Source organism: Aptenodytes forsteri, unplaced genomic scaffold (assembly GCF_000699145.1).
Source record: "Aptenodytes forsteri isolate BGI_AS27 unplaced genomic scaffold, ASM69914v1 Scaffold105, whole genome shotgun sequence".
NCBI lineage: Eukaryota > Metazoa > Chordata > Aves > Sphenisciformes > Spheniscidae > Aptenodytes > Aptenodytes forsteri.
In genome coordinates, this window is record NW_008796112.1 from 117,977 (window position 1) to 141,794 (window position 23,818).

General features: G+C 38.3%; 1 protein-coding gene across 1 annotated transcript in view; it reads left to right on the forward strand.

Moving 5' to 3' along the window:
• Nucleotides 1-23,818, forward strand: part of IARS (isoleucyl-tRNA synthetase) — a 113,340-nt gene that overhangs the window by 62,326 nt on the left and 27,196 nt on the right. The window contains exons 17-25 of the mRNA XM_009287042.2: nucleotides 4,608-4,694; nucleotides 5,358-5,441; nucleotides 9,229-9,376; nucleotides 12,279-12,399; nucleotides 16,909-17,000; nucleotides 17,371-17,448; nucleotides 18,033-18,154; nucleotides 21,263-21,365; nucleotides 21,591-21,674. Coding sequence (XP_009285317.1) covers nucleotides 4,608-4,694; nucleotides 5,358-5,441; nucleotides 9,229-9,376; nucleotides 12,279-12,399; nucleotides 16,909-17,000; nucleotides 17,371-17,448; nucleotides 18,033-18,154; nucleotides 21,263-21,365; nucleotides 21,591-21,674 — 919 coding nt within the window. The remainder of the gene's footprint in view (nucleotides 1-4,607; nucleotides 4,695-5,357; nucleotides 5,442-9,228; nucleotides 9,377-12,278; nucleotides 12,400-16,908; nucleotides 17,001-17,370; nucleotides 17,449-18,032; nucleotides 18,155-21,262; nucleotides 21,366-21,590; nucleotides 21,675-23,818) is intronic.

A 23,818-nucleotide genomic window follows, 5' to 3' on the forward strand; every position in this document is an offset into this window, starting at 1 on the left:
GGTCAATATAATGAGCTATACAGTTAGACATAGCAAAAAAAGCAGAAATCATGCCTATGTCCCAGGCATCTTCATGGTCAAAACCATGCCTCTCCAGCTTCTGGAAATGCTCTTCAGTGATGTTATCAGCTTGACAGACTGCAAGAGCAAACTCCAGCATTGCCAGGTCCCGGTCACTCAGGTCAACCAGTTTCCAGTTCACAGTGACCTGTGAGAAGGCAGAAACCAGAGGTAGCACAAATGGACCCAGCAAACAGTCTAACTGGCTGACCACCTTCTTTGCCCCGCAAACCAAAGAGATGGCAGTACACAGGCTCTTACTCAGCACCTGAACCAGCCGTCCTGGCTACCATCAGACAAAAGACTCATCTATGTTACCGCCCTTCTCATCTTGGGGACTGTGGCAGTTTTGCTGAGCAGGCTATGGAAGAGTTCTTGAAATGGGACCCAATGCCACCAGGATGCTGCAGCTCCCCATTGGTAGCAAGTTCCTCCACAGACCAGATTAAAACAGCAAAGAATGTGGCCAGCAGGATGAATGCTCTGCAGGTCAACCATCCCTCCCCACATCTTGCTTGCAAGGTGGATGAGGATACACAGACCCCCACCTTGAGGTCCTACCCCCACTGGCTACTGGTCTGACTGCTCACCAATAAACCTAGTAAGCCAGGTATTGAGTTAGGGCCCCAAACATGTCAAAATTGCTCAAGATTGCTGGGAACCTCATAGATCAAAGGTTCAAAATACAGATTAAGGATCAAAACTTCAGGTGAGAAAGCAGACACATCAGAGGGCCATTCCCACCTCCCAAGGGACCATGCAAAGCAGGTGGGGTGCACACTGTTGTAACCCCACTGATGTGGTCAGCCAGCATTGGCTGCTTGGAATATATCCAACGAAGTGCTCCATGTCCAACCACACAGGTAGGGACATCTATTCACAACACTTGTAGCCACAATTATGAGCTCTTTCTCTGCCTTGCTGAGTCACCCTACAGGGACAGCAAAAGATTTGGCACACTTTGCTGTTAAAAATGTCCACCACAGCAAGTATCACTGGGGAAACAGGGAGGGGAGGGCTCCAGGTACAAGCTGCCTGCAGTACAGCCCAGGAGACAGAGCTTCAGAGGTCATGCAAGGAGACACTGCAACCAAAGCTCCTAGATAACAGGACAAGGGACAGTGGTTTTAAACTGAAAGATGGTAGGTTTATATTGGACATAAGGAGAAAATGTTTTATGACGAGGGTGGTGAGACACTGGAACAGGTTGTCCAGAGAAGTTGTGGATGTCCCACCCTTGAAGCATTCAAGGTCACGTTGGACGGGGCTTTGAGCACCCTGATCTAGTAAAAGATGTCCCTGCCCACGGCAGGGGGGGTGTTGGACTAGATGACCTTTAGAGGTCCCTTCCAACCCAAACTATTCTATGATTCTAAGTCCAAGTTGATGCTAATGCCAGCGGTGACTCTGTGGTGGTAGACATACACCCGCTGTGCTTCGGTTTGAGCCCACACACTTGTGTTGTGTGCTGTAGGCAATGTGCAAATGGAAACTTTTGCATTACAATCTAGAGTAGATTGTTTTTTGTTTTTAACATCAGCTTAAGAGTTACTGTAAGTCTTCACCATACCCAACTCCGTCTCATCTGTTTGTGGGTGGAATATCAAAACGCTTGCCTCAATACATGATGCTTATACCTTTCCCATGGTGCTCATGTCTGTTAATAAGCTGGTGCTTTGGTAACAGCTAGTGTTCAGTGATTTGCAAAAGAGCACTTTTATTTTGTGAAAGAAAGAAGGAATTAAGATGTGAGGTGGTGGTAAAAGTAAAAGGTAAAGGTGTCTCAGGCTGTTCTTAAGAAGGGTTCTCATTCTAAAACTGTTAGGCTTTTAGTTACCTTTTCCTAAGTCTTGGAAAGAAATGAGGATGTTTAGAAGAGAAGATATCTTTCCGCTAGTATGATAGCGCTATATCATAACAGGCCTAAGTGAACAACAAGCTGGTGAGTTCTGAAGCGTTAAGAGCATAGTATGTGATTTTTTTTTTTTTTTTTTAAGCATACTGTGTAAAATGTTAAGATTCAGAATGAAGATTGGTTTTATGTCAGGTCAGAGACTGGAGCTGACGTTCAGTGAGGACTGGTAGGTGGTGAAAGGCTCAGGAGGTTCAGGTCTGGTGGCTTCTGTTTGACTCAACAGAGAAAATCAAGGGAGACAAGGGGAAAATTAGTGTGACCAGGGTGATGAGCTGGGAGAGTGATCTTCTTGATGAGTTTCTGCATGGATATGAGAGCTGAATTATAGTTGTTAAGGCCAGAGGAAAAAACCTTACAGTAGTTGGGTTGCAAGACTGGCAGTCTGGACAGATTGGTAGGAAAGGCTCTATCTCTGATTGTATATAGGGAGATGCAGCAAGACTTATAGCCACGGTCAGAATGTGGTGGCCTACAGGGAATTCACAGCTGAAGGTTTTTGGCATGAACCACAGGATTATGAATTTACCCACAATTGTTCAAGAAAGGAGAAAAGAGGGAGGGAACACTTTCCCCCTTTTGGGGGGAGTGGAAGAGGAGGAAAGAAGAGCAAAAAAGTGGACTTCTGTCTCTGTGGTGTTAAGGGGTTTTTTTTACTGTTGTTTTGGCTGATAGCTATGTGTCTGCAAGGACATAACTAGAAGCAGACTGAGATTTGGTGAATGGAAGATGAAGCAGCAGAGGTAAGTCGAGGAAGTTGTCAGAAACAAATGTGTCTGTGGACAAGATATTTCAAAAATAAGGTGCAGAGAGACACTCCTTTAAAGTATTCAGAGTGAATGAGGTGAATTTTTTTAAAAGGATAATCTGAGAAAGAGTAAGAAGAGTTATGTCAGAACGGTGGATCACAGGATCTCGGACAGTCTTGCAACTGTCATCAACTAAGGTACCTCATTGCTGAGGTTCATCGGGTTTGACAATGCAAATAACAAAATTTGTGAAAAGTTCTTGAATGTATTTTTTTGGTGGCCACAGTCTGTCTGTACAATTCCTTAATACAAACAGTATTGAAATCTCTTCTAGTTGGTTTTGCTTTGTTCTTTTTAATTGCAAAGGCACCTGCTCTAATACGAGAATTTGCGACCAGTTTGCAGAAAGCGATGAGAGTTTGTCAATGAGGTACCTTCATACTATATACTAAAGAAGTACTGCTGTGTTTGTAATGAACTGTCAGTCTTGTAGGCTTGAGGTGTCGATCATCTGAGTAAATGCTCAGATGTTTGTGTTTAGGGGTTTTCTTAAGAAGGTTAAAAATGAAGATGGGGATTTTGAGTGCATGTGTTTGTGTGCAGGTGGAGGAGTGTTGGTTAAAATTCATGAAATTACAATGCAATTTAATAAAGAGAATTTGGATCCTACAGTGTGAATTGAGGTGATTTTGAGAGTTAAAAGCCTGTCTGAGAGATAAGCATCAGAGCTGTTGTGTAAGCCACTTAATAAATGCAGTAATGCACATAGCAGCTTTGGACCCTCAAGTGTCAGAATAATGCTTTTGCAATTATAGGCAGCTTTTTGATAAAAACTACTTTGGAATATACAGATGGACTTTTTTTTTAACTGAAATGTTTCTCCACTAAATCTTCATGCAAATGCATAGTTCTGAGGCATAACCTCCTGTGCCTTATTCTAAATCAATTAGCTTTTGTATAATCATATGCTGTTTTAAGGTTGCTAAGCAATCGTCAGTGTGATACTCATTTTAAACCAGGAAAGCTGTGGCCCACCCTCCAGTTATTTTCTTAAAAGCAATTACCAGCAGTGCAGTTACAGAAGCTCATAGATGCCTCCTTTGGTGAAGGTTGTGACTCCTGAGTATGAAATTATCACGTCATCTTGCACCTCCACTTAATTTCTCAGATATGATCATATATCGACATACTGAACAATAGGTGCCTGTGCTTGCTCCAACGCTGATTTCCTAAGTGTCCTAGATAGTTTATACAGGTATTGTAAACATATCAAATGGGGTGGGGAAACCCTCTACTGCCCTTTGTTGTGGGGAACGCCTACATTCTCATATTTTATAGTGATGGCTAATTTACCCAGCTAAGTTTGATCGGAAGGAGGCTCTGCTCACTTTTGCTAACTTGCTTTTATGCTCCCAGCAGTAACTGTTCTGTTGTCTGCTAGGCTGAAGAATACACATGTTAACACACACAAAAAGTGTGCCAGTCCTGTTTGCCGTGTTTGTTCCTGACTGGTTCTGTGTTCAGAGGTTTACAGTGAGCAAATAGGGAGCTTGTTCAGAGACGGAATTCCCTTTTCTGTATTAAAGGAGAAAATGCTGAAATCTTCTTCTTCACAACCTTCCTAATGCTTACTATTACAATTTTGCAGCCTTCTTGGACTAGTAGATCACAGCTGAGCAAACAGCACGATATGCTACAAAGAGGAAAAAGGTCTACTTAAAATAAGCTCCTCTTCTGAGTCTTTGCCACATAAGTGTTCCATATACTTAAAATTTAACTTTGCTGGAGTAAAACGACATAATGAAAAATTTCTTTTGTAATGAAGGACATGCAGACTTTCGTTTGGCATATTTAGAAAGTCACGTTTACGTTGTCTCTTGTTTCAGGTTCTACACTTTGCTGGTGCTGTCCACTGCTCTTTTTGGAAGGCCTCCTTTCAAGAATGTAATTGTGAATGGCCTTGTTCTTGCCAGGTTGGTATGTCAGTCAGTTCTTTCACGAACAGATTTTTTTAGCCGAAGAATATTTCAGATAAGTCCCTGCGAATTGTAAATTAAATCTGAAATGGATGTTGGAGCTGTTAAGACATGTCAGGGAGATATCGCTGTTGCAGGAGGTAAGAGGCACCTGAGAGTGTGAGGTTTACACATCCCAGCTATCTGTTGCACTAGGTTCTTTCCAGCAGGATTAGTCCCTCCTAGAGAGAGAGAAAATGAGTAACAAGTCAGAATAGGAAAGAATAGGAAATTCTGTTATGCAGAGTAAAGGGGATTATAAATCTACTTTTAGATGTAATTTTTAATAAGTTAATTATTTGTTTCCTTTTATTTTCAAATAAAGCTTTGCCAGTGGGCTGGAGGGATTGATTCTAAAGAAGCACATCTTCCCTCAGCTTTGTTAGGAAAGACAGATTTCCTGCTTAGATTTGGAACTTTTGGGAGCCTCTTGGGTTGTTTTTCAGTTGCTCTTGTGGGTTCACCAGTCATACTGAAATGATGTGCTAATATATAATTATGTCTATGCTACCAAGAACATAATAGGACAGAGGAATTAAGCTGGATTTGAAGGGCCTTTTTTCTTTATCCATGTATTACAAGAATTCTGGGAATTTATGCCTACATTCTGATATCTTCTAGTGACGGCCAAAAGATGAGCAAAAGGAAGAAGAATTATCCTGATCCAATGAGTATTGTAAATAGTTATGGAGCTGATGCACTAAGGTAGGATTTACTTAATTAATGTGCAGTCTGATATGTTAGCTTTCTGTTCATAGCAGACATTATATAATGCACAGAAATGTTTGTTTGCTGCTTATACTATACATTTTCTAAAGAGAAAGCATTTCTCTTTTGCTGGTGTAAGTATACAATATGTACCTAATAATAGTGAAACCAGAAAAGCAGAAGTGGAGCAACCTAATGTGTATATATAAATTGTCCTGGTCAAACAGAGATTAAACAGTTCAAGTGTTTCATTAAAGTTATACTAACATATCCACATAATTATGCAGTCACCTGGTACTTCGGCTAGATGCATTAACTACATGCATGAAGTGGTACCTTGAGGTAAAAGTACAGTAAAGACATTTTAGTAACTGCGGGAGTACACTGCTTACGCATTTCTCGAGAGCCCTGTAATTCTTCCTATATATAAGAAAACCTTAAACTATCACACATGTTGAATTGTATGTTACAACTATACACGGTAACGATTGGGCTGAATGAAAGCTTAGTGTACAGTGTTTTTTTGTTTATTTGAGAAAGATGATTGTTGCTTGTTCTAGATAATTTTAAAAAATGGATGTGAAGTTCCTTATTGTTTGAAGCTTTAGCATTTAAAAGACCTAGTAAATTATCTTTTCATATATGCTTACAATGGAGAGTTGGGTGGATTTCTTAAATTTGACCAAAATTGTTCTTTACAAATAATCAAGGGGTATTAGCAGAATATCAGTGAATTGGTAGCTGAAACAATATGAATGAAAAGGGTTGGAGTTACTCATATTGGAGATTTTTAAATCACAGGTGATGTTTCCGTTGGAAAAAATCTGCCTTTTTTTATAAAACAAAACAAGAAATCTCAAACACCAGAAGTTACACTCCCATTATTCATGTTTTTTTGATTTATAAAAAGCTAATTCATTTTTCTGCCTGTGCACTCATTCTTTAATGTCACATTTATTTATACATACACCCACATAGAGAGTAAAAAGCATTGCAGACTAGGTTCATTTATGGAAGGAGCTCTGCGATTCAGTTGTCTCTGCTTATTCGCTGAAGCTCTTGATATGTTCTGTTTATAGAAAAACCTACAACTGAGTTTTTTCCTTGGCACTGTTTCCCTGCAGAATTAGTTTAGCTTTTGCAGTGTACGTGTACACACACACTCTCTAACTGCTGCTTTGATAAATAGATCAGCAGAAAATACAGACGTAAGTTGTTTAAATGAATATGGAATTGAATAGAAAGGGCGAACAGAAGAAATAACAGCACAGTAAATTTAACAACCCAACTTTAGACTTCCTGAAACTTGAATCCTGTGTGAAGTCTGTAAGAATTGTCAAAAACAGTTATATTTCGATATTCCTAAGACCCATGACTTGGGTTGGATAGCTGTCAGAGTTGAACTATGTCAGAAAGAGAATTTGCTGGTCATAGTATTTACGAGCCCTTTGCTTTCACGTATCCTGAGGTAAGTATTGCTGTTAGAAGTGATGTGTTACATTCTCCTCTCAATCTGTTCTTAAAATATAGAAGAAATAACATAAAGCCATAGACTACTGTTTTAGAGAGATGAAAAGGAGGGTACTTTATTGTTTCTCATACATTGTTAGAAAACTTGATAATACTGGCTTGATTTGAGGAAGGTTTTATTTTCTGCCCAATGGGTAATATCGCTGGATGTAACTAAATTGATAGAATTCTTCCTTTATTGGGTACCTTATTTCTCTTTCCATATAATAGATGTAAGTAAGTTTGCATTGGAATAATTCAGGAAATTAGTATTCTTTTAACATTTACATATTGTAAGGCAGCGTAGGGCTGCTATGTTAAAAACTAACAAACAAAACTGTAGCCTTGGAGAGCTACATTTTCTTTAATTTCTCATACTAAGAGCTATTTTAAGAAGACTTCTGATAGATTCTGCAGCGAGTGCTGCTGAGGTGGGTGCAAAGGAGCAATTTAGTGGATCCTTCATAGTTCTGATTAGTTTGCATTGCTGCCTCTTCAGGAGGAAAGCAGTGGAGGCAATTTGAAGTGGTCGTTATTTTAGGTAAGTCCCAAATGGGTAAAAGGCCTGGAGTATCCTGCTGTACCCTGGGGCCAGACTACCTCTCGCATTCGGAGCAAAGTTATGTTTGAGTTCTGAAATAAATAATGAGGAGTAAACACATAAAAAATTGTGATGGGAAGTTTGATTTAAATATATACTTAAATTCTAGTTTCATTATCATGCTTAATTGTTCTGTACTTTTGTAAATTTATAATTTTAATTCCGGTATCATGTTTAAAAATACTTTTTTTTTTCAATACAGTACTGAAAATCATAGAACCATAGAATCGTTTAGGTTGGAAAAGACCTTTTAAGATGATCAAGTCCAACCGTTAACCTAGCACTGCCAAGTCCACTACTAAGCCATGTCAGTAAGCGCCATGTCTACACGTCTTTTAAATGCCTCCAGGGGTGGTGACTCAACCACTTCCCTGGGCAGCCTGTGCCAATGCTTGACAACCCAATGCATGCCCATTTCTGTGCTGCATTACTGTCTGTTTACTCTGGCAGCTCTATTTTTATGTATTCATTTTTATGCAAGAAGCCGTCTCCTGAAGAATTTATGGTCTGGTATTCTTGAATGTGCTGTGTCAAACCCCATTAAGATTTTAAAGCCTCCTAAAGGAAGTTCCTGTAAAGATATGTTAGTTTAGAGTCATGATTTTAAAAGTTGATAAAATGCGAGAAAATGAGTTAATAAATTTCTATTGAGAAATGCCACAATCCTTAAAACAAAAAAAGTTTGGTTTGTTTTTCATATTTGGAAAATTAAATGGAGTGTATCTAAATCAAGTTTGTATTCAAGTTTTTTTTGATACCCGAGTAAGACCTGGTTTCTTTTTGAGTTAACTTGATAGGCACCAGTTTGTCTCCGTAGACAGAATATTTGTTTAGGGAAGAAGATGGGATAAAATGTAAAGATGATGTTTTGTGAACTCACAGCCAGCAAGGAAGCTGGGGGACATGTCTGTCCCTCTGAAATGAGGAACTGTTAGCTTGATAGAGACTGACCCAAGGAGGATCTCCCTAGACAGGGTGGATTTCATGTATAGATGAACTCCCTTGGCCGAGGCAGGCATGATTCTGTGAGGGGCTGCTTCTGATATAAGTAGTCAGCGCCACCTGAATCCTCTGCTGAGCTGTTTCTGGAGCTGAGACAGATTTGTACATCCTTTGTCCTCTTTTGGGGCTGTTTTTCTTGAAAATGTTAATTTCTGCTCTTTTACTTTGATTTGCCTGTTTTGCCTTGCTCCTTAGTCCTGTGTTTGCAATGGGCCCAAAGCTTTTTATAATTGAGGAAATTAACTAGATTGAGCAGAAAGGTACTGTGTCATTGTTAAGGAATTCAAAATATTACCAAAACTATAGGTGCCATTCTAAAGATGAACACTAATTCCATGCATCCACTGCTTGTTTTATACTGTGATAGCATCTGAGCATGTGTTATCACTTCAATTAACTTCTAGAGTAAAAACGAAAATTTAAATTCCAATTCAAGGTCCATATGCAATATCATAAAAATAATCCTGTAGGATTCCTAGGAAGTAAATTGTCATATGTTCAATATGTTACATGCTTACAATACTGTCTTCCTTAGAGTTCTTAGTGTGAAACTGCTCCCTCGGGTATCTTTCTCTTGCTATGCGGCTCTCTAGGGTTAACTGTACATTTTAAGTGCATTTCTATCAGTATATGCAGTTTTAAGCTTTTAAGTATTGTGTTCTTATTTTGCAGGTTATACCTGATCAATTCTCCTGTGGTAAGAGCAGAAAATCTGAGGTTTAAGGAGGAAGGTGTAAGGGATATACTAAAGGATGTCTTCCTGCCCTGGTACAATGCATATCGCTTTCTTGTTCAGAATGTTCAGATCCTGCAACATAAGGTACAGATCTCTCGAGCATGGAAGAGCAAAGTGGAAGGGGGCTTTGTGCTTCTTCCACTGTTAAAGTGAATTAGCATCGTAGAGAAATTTGGATTGCAAGGGAGGTCTGGACTCTGACTCTGGAGGTCATCTGATCTTTACCTCCTTGTTCAAAGCCAGGCTGACTTCAAAGTTAGATCAGGCTGTATATACTTGCTGTTAATTTCTGTGTTATTTGCTGTTTGTACCCTGTTTTATAAAGCTATAAACACCCTGCATCTTTCTCTTCTTGACCAAGCTTCTCCTTATATAGAAAGGAGGAGTGAAAGGTAGGGGACTGTCAAGATGTAACAGCTATCATTTCTCAGATTAGGGTGCTCTTGATTCCCTTTTATTTGAAAGAAATGTGATGCTATTGCATTCGTACTCCTGAAATTAGAGAACAAGGTAGGGACTTCGAGTCTGTGGAGTTAGTACATACTAAGCAGTTATCTGCTGCTAGTCACCTTGCTGGGAACACCAGTTAAAAGCCAGGTACCACATGTGCTTGAGGGCATCCTTCTGAAATGTCCATCCTAAGCCTTGTTGGTTTTCTAGTAATTGTCTTACCAGTGTTTGAGTAGTAGCTTGGAGGCAGTAGGTGTCGCTAATACTGCCTTGAGTGCTGCTGCTGCTGTTACCCCACATCATGTAGTTGGGCATGGCTACATCACAGGAGGGATGCCGTCGGAGGATGGCATCTGGACTGCAAGTTTCTCTGCACTGAAAACATTGCTTAACAGCATACAGATTTAATACAAATAGAACTGCAAATAAGTAATGAAAAGAAAGTTATTTTCAGTAGTGGCTGCTGTGACAATTTCTTGAGCTAACTCATTTACTGTAACTTCAATGATGAATCTGCATAAAGATGTTTAACTTGGGAATACTCGATACTGAATACATTAACCACAGCAAGAAGATTGCCTTCTGTAACGTGACAGTTAATTTTTTTTTAAAGTTAAATTAAAATACAACTTGGAAAAAAATAAAGAAATGGAGTGGAAAGAAAGGTAAATCATCATAAAAGCAATAATGCTTTAGACTTGTGGATTACTTTTGAAAGCTACTAAAAGATGTTGTATAAGTGACATGAGTTTCTACACTTTCAGAATTAAAGCAAGATTACAATTTCTTTCTTATAGTAATTTTTCATTTAAATTGAAGATTTTATGTGTATATTGTATAGTTTCTGCTGAAACCAATTTTAATCTTTCAGCTGAGATTAATGATAGAAGGTTAGCACTTGTTAGTGCAGACTTTTATGGGAGAGTGGGAACTAAGCGGAAAAAGTTCAAACCTCGTACCATGCATGAAATTACAGTCGCAGCCTAATCACTGTGGAGAGCTGCCATTTGAAGCAATAAAGGCAGCTGTTTTCAATAAATAGTACAGTAAATAGCTGACTTAAGTAAATGGTTTTATCTTTTTAACAACCCCTTTTGGGAAGAAAGTCTGGTAACTTCACATCCTAATATTTAACAAATCTTTTTTTAGGATCCCTAGACAGCATTTGTCAGACAAACTTACGCATTGCCCCAAAAATACACTTCAGTTTTTCTTGTTTGACCTTTGAATTATCTAAAGTGTGCTTTGCAGATTTTTGCTGTGATCCCATTAAATCTTGCAAGATGAGCCAAATTGGGGGTGGAAGACCCCAGTGGAAAACCCGGGTGCTTAAGCAGATAGTTTTGGTAATTCAGCAGATGTAATTTTTCTTTCTCAATAGATAGTGAAACCATTCCTATGCACCATATTAGGCAAAAGAATGTGCTATTGGAGGTGATAGTGCTTAAATTAGATTTCATGCACAGGCTTAAACAACTTTTTCATTGTATTCTGCCTCCTGCAAGAGAGAAACTACAATCCCAGTGTCCTGGATGAAGTCTAATAATAATTTCCTGCTTACTGTAATTACCACAGTAACTGTAGTTGGTTAAATGATCGCTGACCTCACACTGGGATTGCTGCACTTCTGGGTGTGCAGATATGTTTCTTTCCTAAGAATCTTCTCCTTTATACTATGTAAGTGGATGCATAATTACTGGGTCGAATAATCCAAACAGATTTTTTTCATGTGGACTCTGAGAGAAGGGAAAGTCCAAAGACTCTTAAAACCAGATGTTAAATACTGTTTGTAAATCCGAAAAAAATAAACAACCCCCCTGTTTTCAACCAGTCATAAGAACATTCGCATGGAAAAGAGTCAGACTGTAGGCAGCAACAAATGTGTTTACTTGTCGTCTTGCTTGCAATGCCCTACAGAACCAGCAAAGTGTTAGGAAATTTCTCAGATGGCTGCAAACATCAGTATTCTGGAAAGCAACAAAATGCACTATATGCATGTTGGATGCCTAAAAATTCCACCTGTTTTTCAGGTGGTTACATTTTTCTATGTTTTAATCTGTTGACATTGTCACATGCTCTTTAATTATATAGTTTATATGCCCTTTCCCCAAATAGAACTCATCTTTATAGTACATTTCTTGTAAATGCTTCAGATCCTCCTAGATGAAGGAGTTACGTAAATTCAGGAGTCCTACCTTGTGTCTGGAAGCTATGACTTATACTGCAAACAGGGAAAGAACGATGGCATACTGTTGTGTGCTGTACTACTTTTTATCTGGTTTAACAGATCCAAATAACTGGCCTCCTTTGTTGTTGAACGTATGGTGTGGTGAAATCAGCAGCAGTGGGAGTCGGGTTTTCCTTAGCTATTTCTCTTGCATACATGTTTCTGGAATTTAATGTTCTCTCTTAGGAAACCAGTGTAACACGGTGAAGGTGACAAAATATTAGTGGCTGACAGATGGTTAGATACAGAGGTTTGAATATATACCCTTATGACTTGAAAACGTGTTTTGTGTTTTTATATTGATGATAGGATGAGGGAAGAGAATTCCTTTACAATGAGAACACAGTTAAGGAGAGCAATAACATCATGGATAAATGGATTCTTTCTTTCACCCAATCACTCATTCAGTTCTTCAAAGCTGAAATGGCAGGTATGCACATGTTTGGTCGGGTGTGTGTACGGGTGTTTAATTTTTGATTAGAGAACTAGCCATTTCATCCAGAGATTTCCAGATTCCATATGAGACTTATTGTTCAGATAAGAGGAAGGAAACCTTTAACCAACTACCGTAATACTTGGAATGCTGCTTTCATGGGTGTTAATACAGATTTTGCTATGCTTGTTCATGAGATTTCAGAAAGCGATGAGGCTTTTTTTGTCCCAGCTAATCCTATGAGCTCAGTGATGTAGCTTGTTGCTGTAACAACATCTTCTGCAGTGCTTGGAGCAATTAATAGTATTATAATAGTAACTGAAAGGCAGCAGTGAAAATGAAGCTGAATAGAACTTGGGGAAGCTGTAAAAAGAGGATAAAATGGGCAGTGCTTAAGTCAGCTAAATAAAATAATTTTGAGAGGTACATGAGCATGGGGAATAAATTTTCCTCTGCATAGTTCCATGGAGAGGGTTTCTTTAATCATATTGGGAGAGTGTGCAGCAGGATGGAATAGCATTAGGATATTGCAATAGCTGCAAGAAGATACTCTCCTGGTTTTTCTTCCTGCATGTTGTCTTTTTCATCATCCCATACCTCTCAATGCTCACATTATATTAAGACAATATTAATTGAAAAGAGAAGGTGCTGCAAGAGCCCCCTGAAGTAGTTGGTCTGATCCAGTAAGCTTACAAACTTGCAGATAAAGTCATGATGGGATTTGAAGAGGTTTTGCTGCCTTTAAGGGCACTAGAAACCTAGATACTGGAAAGAAGGTGGCTTTTGCCATTGTAGTTCCTGTTTATGAATAAACAAATAACCCCTTCTATGCCCATGATCTTAAGTTGCCCTCGGAAGAATTTTTAGAAGCCTTCTGCAGGCGTGCTTGGGCTTGGGGTAGGAAGGTATTAGTGGGATAATAGATGATGAGGAAACAGCTAAATGCTAGATCTGATTTTGAGGACACAGGACAGTCCTCCTCTGCTTCAGTCATCTCTTGTATTCCCCCTTCTTAGACTGGCATATGATCTTCACTCTCGCGAAGACCAGTACGATGAGTTTATCTTGCTACAGTAGATAAAGCAGGTCATTTTGGTAATAACAAAATTCAGGTGAGGTCATCTAAGAACATTTCATTAAAGGAAGAAAGAATCCTCAAGCTACCAAAACCAGGAATATGTTAAAAGCTGTCTGTTGTTGACGAAAATGTGGCTTCTTCCTAGAAGTTTTGTCCTTGAAATTTGATGGTGGTGTGTGTTGAGTTTCATGTGTTGCATATGCAGAGCCTACGCAAGTTTACATGCTGCATGTAAAGAGGAAAATACTTTGAGGGCCAGTGGAAAATTCATTTGTGAATGTGTACCTGGGATCTTGGATTAGTGCACGGTTTGAACAGGAATGGTATTTGCAGGAAGATGAGCATGGGGGTAGAAACGTGAATTCTCTGCTGGATTTCTAAGAGGAAGATGAAGCTAATAAAAAGGGATGTGTCAGCTGACATCTTTACAAAGCAAGAAGGCCCTTCCAAGCAGGAGAAGAAAATTCCTGTTGGAAAATGACAATGTGAAGACTTTCAAGACTGTAGTGTCGGTATTAAATGCTATTGTCTTGTGTTAGATGAAGATAACATGACACATAGTGACACATCTCATTTGGAAGTGATTAATAAACATGATTTTTCAATTTATTTTTCTGCATAAACTCTAAATTCAGTCAGACAGATACTAATGAGATGCAGTAAACTTAGGTACTGTGACATGATACTCTTGTGCTAATCTTTTTTTAAAAACTAGTTTGGGGATTTTTTTGTTTTAAGATTTTCTACTTCATATGACTTCAAGTAGGAAAATGTCAGGAAGAGGCAAGGGAAGATTATAATGGTGACTGATAACCTCAAATGCTAGGTAAAGGAGATAAATACACTAAAAAAGCTTCATTTTAGAACCCAAGATTTTGAAAATAATGAAAAAAATAAACAAATGCAGAAGCTGTTGTAGATGTGGCATGATGTGAGCAAAAATAAATGATTGCATTCGCTGGCTAATGCCATACAACTGTTACCTGCAAGATGCATAAAAAAAATCTGTTGTCTCTGCCGTGTCAAAAACTTAGCTAAGGCAGTGGTGCTGGGGTGATATTTGGGCACTATCTGTCAAAGAAATGGCCCAGTCTGCACTGTAATGTGCTGTTCCTGCACCTGTGTGCGCGATCGTGTGTAAGAACATACAGGCTTGAAACTCTAAATGGCAAGGAGACACCACTAACCAGAAAAATGTTGTAATTGAGCTTAGCTTCTTCCATTTAGTCAAGTGTATTTTATAGTGGAGCTAAATTTTACACTGATTGCCTGCCTCTAGAAAAATGTTTCCATTAAGTAAAACTTAACGTTAATTCTGCCCCAATTTCTACTAGTAGCTTGAATAGCCAGCCGTATTTCAGCCTAAATGGAGTCCCTGTCAGTTCAGTATTGACCTCACTTGAACAGGCTGAGGGTGGGAAGGGGAACATACCTGTGCACACTCCAACCTTGGGATGCTGTAGAGAGCCTAGAAAAACTTCGGAAAGGTATAACAGTCCTCTGCTAATCTTGGCTTGGGGAGAGCTTTTGACTTCCTAGAACGTATCCAATTGGAGAAAAGGAGACAACACGTATCAGAAAGCAGTGTCATTTCTATTATTCATGGAAAATTGGCAAAAGTTAAATGTGTTGAAACCATACACGTGTGTTTGTAAGAGGGTTTTTGCTGTTGGTGTTATCTCTGGTTTAATAGGTGCCCAAAACTGGAGCTGTAGATGTGCTCTCTTCAGAAGTGCTGCAAGTTAGGTAGACGTGTGCCCATAACCTCTTCAGCAGCAGCTGGTGTAGCTAACTTAGCTTCACTTTGATAATAACATGCGTGTCCAAATGAAGTACTAGCTATTGAATAGTAGTATAGTTTCTCCACTAAACCTCATCTTTTATGATGGAAACTTCTGGGATTTGGGCCCTTTGATAAATAGGGCAAGTGGTAAGATATTGGGAAGATATGGAAAGTAATAGGGCAAACAATCCTTTGTGTTTTATGGGGGGTTAAAATTCTGTATTTAAATTCTGTATTTAAAAACAGTAAGCCTTATTATGCTTTTTTTCCTACTTAAGTGCCCAACACAAGAAATTGTTTTACAAAACAACTTTTCTCCTGATGACTGAAATTGAAAGTGTGTGTGTGTGTCTGTGCGTGTGTGTGTGTGTTTCCATGTACATGCATGCAAGTGTGTGTGTGTCTGTGCATGTGTGTGTGTGTTTCCATGTACATGCATGCCTTTTTTTTGAGTCATGGAAAAAGTAAGATTTCACGATTTGGTTTATGAACTGGGATTACAGCTATTGAGGTGAGAAATGCATGTTTCCAGGCTAACTTGAATCTCTTGTTAAAGATATACTATCCCTGAAGGGTGGGGTTTTTTTGAGGTTTTTTGTTTTTAACCAGTCTCCTAATTAGATAATGCTGGAAGAAAGCTGAGAATTTTTTAGGAATACAAATTCCCACATAAATAATATCTTCCCCACCGTGGCATGAATCTTCTCAGCATTTCCTTTTTAGGGTTTAAATACCAGTACTCTGCCTTTAAAAACACTTCTATTTTAGAAAATGCAATGAAAAGTGTGGTGGAGCTTTTAAAGCAAAGATCTATTTTACTCAGTAGCTGCTTGATTAATGAAACTGATTCAGAATAGAGATCAAAATGCTCTTTGCTTTTAGAGAAGTTATATACAAGTTTTTCCTTAGAAAACTGAGTCCTATTTAAGGTCCATCCCCACCCCCCAATTCTCTCGCAAACAACTGAAATTTGTTTTCTCAGTTGCGTAGTGATGCTTGTGATGACCTTCTTTCTCCTGTTGGCAGTCCTCCATGCTTTTAAGTTACACAGAACTTGAAAATACAGCTATGTTTATCTTCTTACCTCGTCAGGCTTGCTGTTACTTTACATTCTTTTAGCCGACTGAGTTACTTAGAAAAATAATTTAAAATTGCAATTAATTCAGAGAGAATTGATTGAAATAGGTGTCTCATTTTAAATCTGGTGAACAAAAAAAAAAACGTTAAATTTTATTGTATGATTCTACAATAACTTCTGTTAAACTTCTAGTGACTTGGCTGTATTTACAGCATGTGCAAATCTAGGATTTGCCAAATCCTTTGTGATTAATAGTCTTTTATCCACTATCCTCTTACAAGTCAGATAAAAGCATAAGGCTTCCATAATGCGTGTTTGTGTAGGATTAGGGAAGCAATTTGGTGGTAGATGTGTTTGTCTTGAAGCATGAGAATTGGTGACGTGCAATTTCAAAATATGGTTTTAACGTAATAGTATGTCTAACCACTTTTTTGATCTTACTAACGTACGTGTTTCTGCTCAGGTTTTATGTTTAACACCAGAGCTACAAATGACAATGTGTTTCTTTAAGTGAGGAGCTTGATGCAGAGGGTAAATATTAACTACAGTAAACTTTCTTCCTTCTAGCTTACAGACTGTACACTGTAGTCCCTCGATTAGTGAAGTTTGTTGATATTCTGACCAACTGGTATGTTAGAATGAATCGCAGAAGACTAAAGGTAGGTATCTACTTCTGCAATCTTGTACTGTAAACAAAATCCTAGTAGTCTGTTAAATTAATACATAGCAGCTGCATGGTGTTATGCAAAATCTTTATGCTGCATTTTAAATTATATCAGTTTGTACCTGATGGTGGGAATGAGAAGTTAACATTTTTTTTTTTTCCTCCTCCTCTTTGCTTTATGAGGAAAGCCAAACAAAATGCCCAGTAATTCTGTTTCACTTGCTGGATGGGATTGAGCAAAATGAATACAGTTTGGAAAACCAGTTTATTGCATTCACATAGGAAATTTTTGAAGTTTATTGAAGTACACTTGCTGATCCTAAAATTGCAGTTGTTTTTTTTTTCTTGGTGAATTCTTCAAATAGGGCGAGAATGGGACTGAAGACTGCATTATGGCCTTGGAAACGTTGTTTAGTGTTCTGTTCTCCATGTGTAGACTTATGGTAAGGAAATTACAGCCCAATATAATTATGTGATATTTTTAATGTAGTTAGACACAACAATGCATGCTTTTAGATTAAGTTGACCTTAGAAACTAGGGGTACAGAGACTGAACACATGGGGAGAAAACACATATTGCTACTGATTTGTGTAGCACAGTTCGTTTTCCGCCTCTCCCTTTTATTTGCTTATCTGCCCCAGGGTACTATAAAGAATTGTATATATTTGATATAATATAAATTTTCTGATGCGTGAGAGGGAGGATGCATCCCACATTCCAAAACTTTGAATTTAGACTCTTCATTGTAGCATGAGCTTCAAGGCAAATATCACCTGACTGATAGAGACATTGTGATTTCTTATCAGATGCCCAAAAGTAACATGTAAATATCAGGAAGGAGGTGAATAAGTAGTAGCAATTTCATCATTTATTTCAGTCTGCATTTTGAATAACATTACAGTTCTGCATTGAAGACACTGTGTAAGCATTGTTTTTGCTGAACTGTCCTTGCGCAATTCATAAGTACTACTGATTCATAATGTACAAACAATAAAGAAAAGATGATGACTGAATGCAATGTTACAGGCACCATATACTCCATTTATCACTGAGCTGATGTACCAGAATCTGAAGACACTTATTGATCCGGCCTCGGTTCAGGAAAAGAATACTGAAAGCATCCACTACCTCATGCTTCCCCAAGTGAGGTAAGAGACAGCTGTTATGTGGCAAAATGTGGTTTTGGTTTGGCTGGGTTTTGGTTTATTGTTGGTTTGTTTTGTGGTTTGTTTTTTTTCCCCCCCTCTTTTGCTTTTCACAGAACAGTGCTCCTTCACTTACTTGTGTTTAAAACTGTTTCGCATAACAAGAAAACAAGCTGCTTTAATAATGTGAATATTCCTTTGCTTCAGGAAGAATTTTAGATTGATAGTTAACATGTTCTTTTCTACAGTCAAAAAATGTTTAAGTTTTGATTAAGCTTTGATTAATGTTAGTCTCTTTGCTGTAGGAGAACACTTCACTAGCAGTATGCTTCACACCCCACTCTCAACGTTAGCTGGGGATTTTCTTTTCCCTCCACATTTAGGCAGTAGACTTCTGCTAGGTTAAAGGATTGTAGATAGGAAAGAAAACAATTAGGAGGAATGCATGTTCCCCGCTCATAATGTTTCCTTCATATGGTGGGCAAGGAATGTCCTTTCTATTCTTCAAAGCATGCACTGACTAGAAGCTATAATGCCTACCTATGAAGGGCCCAAAAGGGTTATAAAACTTTCTTGTGAGCCCTACATTTGCAAGAACGTGTGCATCCCCCATCTCTAGGCCTTTCTTAGTGAATGCTGGTGCCAGATCCCACGTGGGTTGGAATTATTGTTTTGTGTGGACCACATATGGAGCCAGCAGAGTGAGTTCTTTTGGCTTCAGATCAAGAATTTAGACCATTGTCCAGAGATTGCCACTTCCTTGTAAGAGGATACAGCATATGAGAGAGCTTTCCAGGCAGACCATTTCTTTGGATGCTGATGGGTGAGGTTTTTTTGTAAGTGCCAGTGTGTTTCAAAAAGGTTTGGGTCCATGCTGGTGGTACTGGACATATGCTCTGGGTTATCCATAGTATCAACTCAACCCAGGTAGAACTTGACAACTGAAGTTGTTTTGTTTTGTGGTTTTGGGTTTGTTTTTTTTTTTTAATCCAGCCGAGGGAGTCACACTAATATTACAGTAATCAGTTGCTTGTTAGTGCCTTGGTGCTACATTAGTGGATTAAGTTAGTGCCTGCATTGCAGTCTGCTGTTAGTCACTGGATGTAAGAGAAGCAAACTTTCCTTTTGCATTGCAGCTCAGTTTGAAAACCCTCAAAGATAAGGGAGCTGACCTTGATACTTCATGTGCCAGTTTAAAAATTTAAACCTTCTACTAATAGTGTTTCTTTTATGGATACTATATCCTTTGAGGAAAGTGTATGTTCTTTCTGATAGCTTTAATAGTGAGAGTTACTGCAACAAGGAGTTTGAGGTTGACATAATGATGGTGCTGATTTTCTGTTCCCTGGGAAAGTGCTCTAAAGAATATGTAATCAAAGAATGCAAAACTCATCAGTGAGCTATCAGAAATGGTTTTGAGCTCCTGTAGAATGGAGTAGTGGAAGGATAGTGAGCTATTTGCAGGAACTCAGTTCAGGCATGGGCTTAGCATAAGCGTCTAAAAGTGGCTTCGTCACTTTTTATTCCTGTTAGTGCTAACTGGCTTTCTGCTGCATCGTGCAAACATATGATGTATTTGAGTGGCTTGCACGGCTTTCCTCTTTGTCTTGTACTTTGTTTGGATTTTTGTCTGCTACTACTTTGTGTAATTTACTGGATCCCCTACGTATCAGTTGTTCCCTTTGTCAGATAAAAAGACATGTTTTCAGAACTAAATTATTGTGGAAGTTTTAGAGTTTCACCTTGAGTTGCGAAGCACATTATTGCATTTTTCTTTGAATATTTTTCTGATGACTGCGTAAGGACAATATTGTCAGTTGTTAATAGAGACTTTTTTTGATGCAGTACTAGAAAATACTACTATAGCAATGTGATGGGCATGTACAGGGACTTGGCCACTTTCACAGCTGAACTGGACTCAATACCTGTGTTACAAACCCCACTGAGGTATTATTTGGTTGCTTAGTGTCTGAACAGATTGGTTGAATTAAATTTTGTGGATGTGCATACAATCTGTGAAGGCTATTCTCATTTTGTGGCTCCACAATGTTGTTAAGTAATGGTGAGGAGTAATGAAATGATGCCACATTATACTGTATGAATCTTTCCGGGAGCAAAATCTTCTATCTCACAATTTACACGTTTCCAAGTTTTTGGAGGACCGTCGTGAAAGACTGGCTTTTGGAAGAACAAAAGCTTCAAAATAGGTAGTAACATCTTAATCAAAGCCCTAGTGCAGAAGATGAGGATATTTCAGTTGTAAGTTTTGTTTTACCAGTTCTGTTTTCCTGGACAAGCCTTATTGGATGCGTGGTTTTCATCCCAGTACTTTTGCTACTTATATTACAGCAAGCAACTTTGTTCATTTTATTCACAGCTGTCTTTTGAACCGGTACCTCTGGTCTTGATATGACACTTGTGCGGTTGTAAAGGAGCTGCTCAATTTATGCAGCTACTCAAGAAATCAAGAAAACCACATTTTCAGAACTGTTGGCTGCTAGTACATTTGAAACAAGATGTGAATGTCAGCTTACTCAAAAAAACCCCAAACAACCCAACCCCCCCCAAAAAAGGCAAAAAAACCCCCAACCCTGCCTTGCCTCAAAATGGAGGGGTGTTAAAGTGATGAAGCCAGGAAAGATGACAAGACTGTCTAAAACATCAATCTAAAGTATCTAGAATTCCTGGAAAAGATTATAAATTGAGATCCAGTGAGTTGGTTGCATTATAGGTATTTCATTGTCATTATAAGTATCCTATTTATAGTATCTTTTTGCATCTTCTTATGATATTATTAATGTAAATCTTACTTTTTATTGGATATTAATAGAATAGGTAGTATGACTCAATCCATCATCTCCATCTTGTGCGAGGTGCTAACAAAAGATGATTTAAAAATAGCTCTGTTTTTTGTTTTCAGCAAGTTATTTCCTCATCTTCTTCTCCACAAAGACAGAAGAAAAAGCTGTTTGTTCATTTTTTCAAATTGCCCCAAACAGGGCGTAACGGAGTCTCTTGTGGGAAATTTCAGAGAAGGGGGCAAAATGTTTTCAATCTGCTCAAACAGATACAATGAAAACGAAGCAATATCATGTTTCCTTCTAAATCTAGGGAGGATCTCATCGACAAAAAAATCGAAAGTGCCGTTTCTTGTTTGCAGTCTGTTATTGAGCTTGGACGAGTAATCAGAGACAGAAAAACAATTCCAGTAAAGGTTAGAACTCTTAACATCTCTTACCAATACCTTGGGAATGTGCAATACCTTTGTAACTTTGGGATAAGCCTGGGAAAATGGAATAATTACATTTGGAATAGCAAACAGAGTTCAACAATAAAATACTTCAAGTGATACATAATAATTTCTGAAGTTCTTTATTTTCAGTTGGAAGGACAAAAGTTTCTGATTTTTTTTTTTCCCCCCCCTCCCCCTTCTCCCCAGTATCCTCTGAAAGAAGTAGTTGTTATCCATCAGGATCCAGAGGCTCTGGAAAACGTCAGATCTTTAGAGAAGTACATACTCGAGGTAAGAACATGATGAACATGATGCTTAACTGGATTGGCATGTCAGTTACCTAAACAAACAAAACCCTAACCTTGCCTGTTGATGATATTAATAACTCCCTAGGTAAAATTAATTTAAAAGAGAATTGTCATGAAAGGGGATATGAATGGGTACTGTGTACAGAAACGAAGGTAAATGGGTGATGATCCTTAGTCTGTTGTAGTATTGAGAAACACTTAATCGCTCAAACTGACCACACAGGACTAAGAGGCTATTAGAAATGTTCTTTTTCTTGGTTGGTGAAAGGAAAAAAACATTTTCTGAATGAAAATCAGACAATAGTCAACTACATGTTGTCAAAGAGATAAGATTGTAAAATTTGTGATCCCCTTCAGTTAAAGGGCATTAAAAACAGTTTGACAGTAAGTGGAAGGGTTGATGAAGAGGAGGAGTTCCATGTAAGGGAGAATAGAGGACCAGTCAAGATATTTGGAGGAGGTTGTTTAGGAAATAAAATGTCAAATAAATAAGATGTTAGTCTATACAATTTCTTACACTCACCTGCTCCTGTATGCCACTGCAATACTCTTTTAATGTGTGTCCGTTAGAGAAATGCAGCCTGCCCTACTTCTAAATCTTTGTCTGGATAAAAGCCCCGTCATTCAAAAGAAAAGTAACCCTTCTTGGTTTTTTGAGCGTAACTTCCTGAAATTGGCTGCAGTTTCTGCTTTTAGTCAGTCATGTAAAAATCCACAGTATTTTAAGATGTGTAATGAAAAAAGTTTGTTTATAAACTTCATTTATTTATATGTTTATACTATAAATAAATCTTTTAAACTTCAGTACTGCATTTCAGAAGTTGTAGTGAAGGCACAAAGCCTATTACTTTTTTGATTTGCTTAAAAGACTGTAGAGAGGGCTTTTTTTAGTCTTTATGTTCAATTAAATTTCACTACAAATAGGCTTTATATGCATCTTCTTTCACATCTATGATGTACAAGAGAAATCAAACAGTAAGAGGGAATAATGAGAAGGAAGAGTGTTTCAGCTACAGTGATGAATTTCGATGAGCTATGGTGGTTTTAGTCAAAAAGAACAAGAGAGGAAAAAAAAAAGCTACTATGCCAGTATGCCTTTGAACTTTTTTCTATGTGTTGGGGCCTTCAAAACATCTTGCAGTCCAGTGGTTCTTACTACTTAAATCTGTCACGATCATGCATGTGATATCATGAGCTATGCTACGTGTAATTTCTCAGTGTCAGCAGCCTAGGGGCTTTATAATTGCTTTGCTGAACAGGGAGTTAGAGGTAATACAATCTCCACTGTAAGATTGGAGGCTTTTCAGAACCACTCTGGAAGGCAGTGAGGGAAGAAGGAAGACTGGTTAAGCAATGCTGTTCTTTCTGAGCAGTCTTAATTTCCTTTTGCTGCAGTAGTCTCTCGCTGGGATAGATGATCACTTTTTACCCGGATGTTTCATTGTGTTCCTTGGGGAGATAAGTCATGACTTCATCCTTGTAACTGTATGTGTTTTGGGGAGGAAAGAATTGCATTTTGAATAGCAGCTCTTTGCTAAGAAAGCAGGAACTGATTTGGTGTTGATGTTGGGCAGAAGGCGTGCATTAGACTTGAATATAAATTGGATTACTTCGTGACAATAATTTCTGTATATTAATCTGTCTGGATTTTCACTTGAATCCTTCCCTTATGCAGTCTTGTTGTATTTGTGTGTGGCTTTTAATTCAATGAGGCAGAATACACGCCAGCTTTTCTCTCGGATGGGAACTGAAGGAGTGGTCTTGTAAAACCAAACCACCTAGGTAGTTGTTCAGACGATCTTCCCCATTCAAGACCTCCTGATAAGAACGTTTCTGAGGAAGGGATACTAGCCTCAATGTAAGGTCCTTGTTAGAGAAGTTAAGTACAATGTAATACAAGAACTAACAACCCCCCCAAAATATCAACTTCCTTAACCTTTACAGGAGATTTCATGTCGAAGTCTTAATACAGTTTCTGAATACCTGTGAACTGCAAGCTTAGCCTCCTCATGTCTTGCCCTCTCAAATCTACTTGTTTAAAATAATCTCTGTTTAAATGAGCAAAAATCAGAAGAAAAAAATTTTGAACAGCAATGTAGTTGTACATCTGAACAGTTTATGAAAGAC